The sequence below is a fragment of the Primulina huaijiensis genome, chromosome 16 (genome assembly GCF_012295235.1).
Source record: "Primulina huaijiensis isolate GDHJ02 chromosome 16, ASM1229523v2, whole genome shotgun sequence".
Lineage (NCBI taxonomy): Eukaryota > Viridiplantae > Streptophyta > Magnoliopsida > Lamiales > Gesneriaceae > Primulina > Primulina huaijiensis.
Genome location: NC_133321.1, coordinates 4,442,069 through 4,449,552, shown reverse-complemented (window position 1 = coordinate 4,449,552; position 7,484 = coordinate 4,442,069). Strand labels below are relative to the sequence as shown.

Here is a 7,484-nt window from a genome sequence, read left to right as displayed (position 1 = left end):
TGATCAGATCATTAAGAATATTACAGCTGAACTCCATGAGCCTGAACCATCAACATCTGCGGGTAAGATATCTTCCTCTCAACTGGTTTCTTTCAAAGACAGGTCACTATCCGAAGAAGATCAACCTGAAGAAGAAGAAGCTCTGGAAGACAGTTTTCAACAGCAGATTCTGACAAAATTGATCACTATGGATCAATTAATTCTGGCGCTCAATCGCAAACAATTTGATCTACAAGAGGCCTTTCAATCAGTAAAGTCGGCTCTCCGCGATGATCTTTCCTCAATAGAAACAATTTTCTCAATCAAGCAAGCAAAACACAACTCTACAAATCTTAACATGTGCCTTGGCCTTTCGGAGCAAATGACTCGTCTTCAAACAAATCTAGAACAACGCCTCGATGCCCAAGGTGCTCAGCTTGCAGAAATTATGACTTTCCACGTTCATGGTGATGTCAAAAAGGGGGGAAGAGAGCGACAAAGGGCAATTCAAAAAGCAGAATTATCTGTAATGAAAGAATTACATGAGTCAAGAGAAAAGGAAAACAAAGCAAAAGCTGGGGATCAAAGTTCAGGTTCAAAGAAGGGAAATTAGTCATCTTCAATATTGTGAGATATTTTAACATTGTAATTTCATTTACTTAATGAAATACAATTCTTTCGCTCTTTAAATCTCCTTTAAAAATGACTTTGATGGATAATCTTCCAGCTGTGTTTTGTCATCACCAAAAAAGGGGAAATTGTTAAAGAAAATATTATTCCCAAGAATTTTGGTGTATGACAAAAACAAGATAGCTCTGCGATTCATATGTGTGACATATATCAGTTCAACCGTCCAGCTCAAATGATGGAGTATCTTTCTAACCGGCCAAAGCTCAAAAAAATTTCAACCGCTTATCAGAATCGGATCATTTAAGAAGTACTACTTATTACTCAAAGACATTCTCTGACCGGCTTAATTCATTCAAAGTGTTACACCATCTTGAAGTCAACGTATATACATCTGTTCCAAGAATGATCCGCATTTATGGTCTTATCCCAAAGAAGAGAGACCAAGTATAGACTTCTTGTTTTGATGCTAAAAACAGTTACCATAAAAGGAAAAAGCACTTCAGAACGAAGCTGAGCAAAAGAAAGATTAAATGCGTTCATTAAAGAACGTTTAATGCTCATAAAGACGACAGCGACTCATCTGTTCAGAGAATGAGGTTAACGTTGCTATGTCCTTCCCGACCGTTCAGAAAATCGTGTATATTAATGGAAGAGTGTGCTAGCAGACACAGAGCTCGATTGACAACCGAATTACTACAGCTTGCTTGCATGCTTGAAAAGATCTTAGAGTGCCCTTAAAAGTTTACATTCTTCATCGCTCAATCAGCACGCTTTAAACAGAAAATTATTTGATCATCTTAGGATCATTTTCGTGCTACTCACTCCAAATCGTTTATTCTCATCAGTAACCTTTTTGTTATTAGATCAAGTCTTGGTATCTGGTGAACAAAGTGTTCTTAATATCCAGAAGTGTAAAGTGATCACTAAGAGTTCCAATACAGACAGTGTGATAAGTCCTGGTTGGAGTGGGCTGTTGCAAATACGTTGTAAAGCCAAAGTCTTTTAGTAGAATCCTTCTTGGAAAAGGAAGAAGGGGTGACGTAGGAGTATTCAATCTCCGAACATCCATAAAAATCGTGTGTTATTTACTTCTTGCAAGCTCTTACTTTTCCAACCGCAATTTGTCAAGTTTGCTAAACGTGTTTGAACTGTCAATTGAGAATTGTGAACCGTTTTCCGCACTCATCAGTGGTTCACGTTTCCAACCGTTTGAGAAAGAATTTTCAACCGCCTTAAAAAACGATTGAAAGCTATTTTTAGAAAAGAAAATTTGAAAGAGTTTATTCACCCCCCTCCCCCTCCCCTCTCCTCTAAACTCTTTCCCGATCCCAACACCCTTATATGATAGACTCCGAAAAAACCCAAAACCAAGGACAGAAAAACATATAGAAATTGTAAAAAAACATCAAAAAACAAGTGTTAGAAATTCAATGTCTTCATATCTCAGATCCCAACCTACAAAAAATCGTAGAAACAGATGCGTCAGTTTTAGGATATGGAGGTATATTAAAACAAAAACAAGAAAACAGAGAGTACATAGTACAATACACATCTGCCCATTGGAATGATACCCAGAAAAATTATTCAGCTATAAAGAAAGAAATTTTGAGTATTGTTTTATGCGTTCAGAAATTCCAGAGTGACCTTTTGAACCAAAATTTTTTATTAAGAATATATTGTAAGAGTGTAAAAGAAATTTTACAAAAAGATGTCCAAAATCTTGCCTCAAAACAAATTTTTGCAAGATGACAAGCTATTCTTAGTATATTTGATTTTGAAATCGAATTCATAAAAGGATATACAAATTCTTTACCTGATTTCCTCACAAGAGAATTTCTCCAAAACAGAAATGCCACCCAAAAAGGATAAAAAGCATGTTCAAACTCCTACCAAACCAACAAAAACCAAAACCTGGTATGACATCGTTACAAAGGAAGAAAAGAGGAACTTAAAGATACTGCACAATAAAAACCATAGGTAAGAGATGATTTGGAGAAAAGACTCAAATTCCTTTAATCCTTTCTCCAAACACCTGAAATAAAAAATGCCCTTGAAAAAACCCAGGCAAGTGAAAGCTCTGACAAAAACCCTCTAAAGAAACTCTTACCAAAGATTCCTTCCAAACTGTTTCGTTTTCCGATAATTCCTCAAAAACCTCTTATCACACTACAAATTCCCAGCTTGTTCTCACACAACCACCATTTAACCCTCCTTCTAATTACTTTGAGAAAAATAATTGGCAAAATATAATACATGTTGAACTAAGATTCCATGAAAAAGATCCCTTTGAAACACTTCAAAAATATTTTGTAAAATGACGATATTATAAACCTTGGAACGAAAATAAGACCCCTTATTTCTACCAAGCAATTTTGCAAACTACTGACTCCGTATTGTTTAAAAACTTCTTCTTGGACCAAAGTCATGATGATCCTGCTTATTCCACCTGCAAAATCCTAAAAGTCATTGCTCCAATTGACTGGGGCTATGATTTTTCAAAACCCATACTATTTCCAGAAAAATATAAAGAAGCATCATTCTTTGAAATACCTTTTAATTACTGGGACTATCAACAGGCCTGGTACAATTCCTTCTTAATTCAAAAACAGAAACACAAGCACACCTGGTTATTCTATTTTGATACCAAGATTTGCAATCCCAAAAAATTCCCAACCTGGTGGTACTCATGGTGGGAATATTTTGGCTCCACCTATGAGATCTTCAAACACCCTGTTCAAAATTCCTTTAATCTTTTTAGGGCTCAATATGCCCCGACAGCAGAAGAAAAACGATTCCATCCTCTTGCCTTTTTTTGCATGAAATTTTATCTTCCTTGGGTCTTTTCCTGGACTGTTGAATTTTCAGACAAAAAAATTTTACAAATTAAGAGAATATTTAAAGTCAAATGGTGGGACAAATTTAAAATTCTTTCAAGCCTTACAGCCACCAATGTCCAAGCTAGGATCACCAATAATAAAAATACAAGAGTCCCAACTCAAAAACCGCTTTACAGGATTCCACCACGACAACTAAGGGTGTTCAAACTTTGGATAAAACCGAAAAAATCGAACACCAAACTGAACCAAAAGCCGAATTTTGTAATTCGGATATAAATGTTAAAACCGAAGTTTATTTGGTTCGATTTCGAATTATATATGTTAAAACCGAACCAACCGAAAAAACCGAATTTTATTAAATTAATAAATTTTTTATATCATATATTTTGATATGATATTTAGTGAATGAAAAACCATTTTGAACAATTTTTAGTTGATTATTGTTTGTTTAATTAATTTAGACCTTATATTTAAATATTTTACTAAAAAACATGTAGAAAATTAACATATTATATTTTACAATATATTTATATTATTAACTTAAATAATTATACAAAAACCGAATTAACCGACCGAAATAACCGAACCGTTTTTGTAGAAAATCGAACCGAACCGAATAAAAATGATTCGGATATCGGATTATATATTTCTAAAACCGAAAACCGAAAAAATCGAAATAAAAAACCGAAAACCGAACCAAACCGAACCGACCGATGAACACCCCTTACGACAACATACAGAATTCCTGACACAAAAATCCCAAATGACGGTAATGCTTGCAACTACCAAAACTCCTGAAGAAATGCAAGCTATACGAATGAAATTCTCACCAGGACCTTCTAGAAAGTCAGAATCCCCTGATGATTCGCTTAACCTGGAAGAAGATGACCTCCTTGGACCAGACGACCATGGACCGATATTTGGAAATAGTGGAGTATAAATGTTTGTATTAGATTGTATGGCATTGTATTCGTATTTGTATTGATATTTACATTTTCATATGTTTAAAAAACATCCGAAAATACCCTCAAAAAGTATATAAAAGGGGATAAAATCTCAGTATGGAGGCGCCGAAATATTTTACCACTCTCTTCCCATATCTTTCTCTTTCTTCTCTCTCTCCCTCTCTCTCTCTCTAACCACTCATTCCCATATCCAAATCCCTTTAACCATTACCCAGAAATCCGAAACCTTTTTTTNCCTTAAAAGTTTATATGCATCAGAAACTGGAGGAACCACGGCCTTAGAGAATTTTAATCTCTGCAATTTACTTTATGCAATTTGTGGATTTCCTCAATAGAGGAACTATTTTAGTTTACTTTATTACATAAAAATTCCTATATTCGTGGTTTTCTTTCATTAGGAAACCATCATTGTTTTAAGTTGTTTTACTTTTTGAATAATTTTTCTGAACAAATTTTTCTACATCATGGTATCGGGGCTCAGAAGCCCAAACATGCCTTGTACAGTTCCACGGAGAAATTTAAAAACTGTATATACACATACTGTAGGTTATTAAATCTAGGGTTTCAAATGGATCTGTTCTGTTCAGCCTATAATCCTCAAATTTTAATCCCACAAATTCGAAAGCAGCAATCTTCAATTGCCATATCATTTCCATCGAGGAGCCCATTTCCCACAAAACCCGTCTTTGGGACACGGAGAAGTCCAAATCTGAAAGCTGAAAATCCTTCAAGTTTGAGCTCTTCAATTGAGTTGGATAACGATGCTTCTTCAAATTCCATAGTATTTGTTAAAGGTGATTTTTTAATTGAAAATCCTTTTTTAGATGTAATGGGGGCGTGAAATTATTTGCTTGTACCGTGATGAAATTGAGCTGAAATTCTGCTTAGTAATTTTATCACGTGCTACTGCTGCATGTAGTTTCTTGAACTAGTGTGGTGCGGTTCCTTGTTTTGAAGAAAAATCAGAGTGAAAACTGGAATTTAATGTGATCCATATTTTAATTGCATTATTTGTGCATTTGAATGTATGTAACGATGTATTCTTATTCATATTATCCTGTTTACAGTTTGTTTCACTTGTAAAATGTTTCGATTCTATATATATCCAATATGCAACGCAGTTCAATGGGTAGTATAATTTCCATTTTTGTCACCATGTGATGCCACCGAATGAGATGAAATGTGACAGATTGCATCTTTTTTAGCCATAAAAGGGAGTTGGTTGGTCTTTATTATTTGTATAGGTTCATAATTTTTTTGTGTATTATAATTCAAGAAACCACTTCTATGTGATCCTAAATTTTTAGTGTTTTAGAATCTTAGTTTTACCACATATCCAAAAATTTAGCTCCATTTGCATGGTTTTAAATGGTTATTATGGTTTCTAATATATCACTCGTGTACATTTGTGGGTTGCTTTTAGCAGTTGTTGCATATGGCGATGCACTCATGTAGACATATGTACAAGTGTTGCAATCGAGATATTAAATCCCTTGCATTATCGCCCCTAGTTTAGAATCTTAGTTTTACCACCTATTCAAATTTTTTTTATCCATTTTCATTGTTTTTGTTTTCTTCGTTTTAAATGGGTTCTTATGGTTCTTAATATATTGCTTGTGTAGATTTTTTGGTTGGCTTTAGTGGTTATTAAGGCAATATAAACATAATTTTAAGTATTGAAATTGGATATTAAATTCCTTGCATGATGGCTCCTAGTCTACTGTGAAATTGAGACACTTATTTATTTTGAAACGAAGTTTGAGAAAGTTGAGATAATTCGAAAGAAATTCTTGTCATTGACCTTGTATTCCGTCTGAGCTTGCTGTGTAATTTGGTATCATAAATATTATGACTGCTTAAGCATGCAAATAGATTGATGTAGGATTAGCTCTATCAACCTCTGAGGAAGGGCTAAAGACGGTGTTTTCACAGTTCGGAGATGTCAGTCGAGGTACACTTTACTCCATGTCTTGAGTACTTAGATATATTGCACCTGTTACCAAGAAAATAAACTAAAAGGTTGACATGGTGACAGTAAAGGTGATTCTTGATAAGAAAACCAAGAAATCTCTGGGATTTGCTTATATCTGGTTTATGAATGAAGAATCAGCAGAGACTGCTGTGGAAGAGATGAACGGCAAGGTATATGCATTCCTCTTTCTTGATTTGGCTAGTGTAGACAATATGAACTTCTTTGATTAATGAATTCTGTGCTGCTTTGTCAGTTTTTCGAGGGAAAGTTTATATATGTGACAATTGCAAAGCCTGGATCTTGCAAACCTCGTGTCAAGGCATCACGATACAAGTTTTAGCCAACTTAGTGCTTCATCCTAGTAAGTTCCTAGAATCCTTAAAGCCAACTGAAAAAGGTGGATGGTTAGAAATCAACACTTGAATTGACAAGATCAACCCAAATTAAATTTTGCCAGTGTCATTGATTATAATGTTACGTGCATCATATTTTTTTATCCCGTCAGCTTTCGTTTATATATGAGGGAAGTTTGAAGCTTGAACTTTGTGCACTTGTAGCCTTTTAAATCTGATATACGTATATGATAAAAAAAAACCGAAAATCTGATGCATATATCAGGTTATGGTTAGTTACACACTGCTTACAATTGTTGGACTGAAGTATCGTAAATGTAAGTTACCTCAGTGAAATGCAAGTTTGTCATAAATATTTACTTTTAGAACTTGATTGCATCAGTAAAATTAGTGATAAATGTGATCAGGTGTGCAAACATGTCAGAGTCGAGTTCGAGTATCATATTATTCGTGCTCCGGTAACCACTCGAGCTCGACCCTATTTCAATTTTTTTCTACTCGAACTCGATCGAATAATCAATTTCAAACAAACTCGTCGTCGACTCGTGTATATGTCAAATTACTCGTGCTCATAAAGCTTGAAAGTCTTTCTAGCTTGTTAACAAAAAAGTTTAGAATTTTTTGGTGTATTGACAAAATATCTTTTAAATTTTATCTCTAAATAAAAATATATGTAGTTAGTCGAGTAGCTCGCGAGGTATTAGAGCAAAAACAGCTAAAACTCAAAATCGACTTGAGTAAGAACTCA

The 7,484-nt window shown here is 34.5% G+C and overlaps 1 protein-coding gene across 1 annotated transcript; it reads left to right on the top strand.

The window, feature by feature from the left end:
• Positions 1 to 4,920: 4,920 nt before the first annotated feature.
• LOC140961595 (glycine-rich RNA-binding protein 4, mitochondrial-like) lies at positions 4,921 to 7,085 on the top strand. Its single transcript, XM_073420235.1, has 4 exons — positions 4,921 to 5,205; positions 6,294 to 6,362; positions 6,447 to 6,553; positions 6,637 to 7,085. Exons 1-4 carry the CDS (start codon positions 4,980 to 4,982, stop codon positions 6,721 to 6,723), a joined length of 489 nt encoding a protein of 162 aa, XP_073276336.1. The 5' UTR covers positions 4,921 to 4,979; the 3' UTR covers positions 6,724 to 7,085.
• Positions 7,086 to 7,484: the final 399 nt, after the last annotated feature.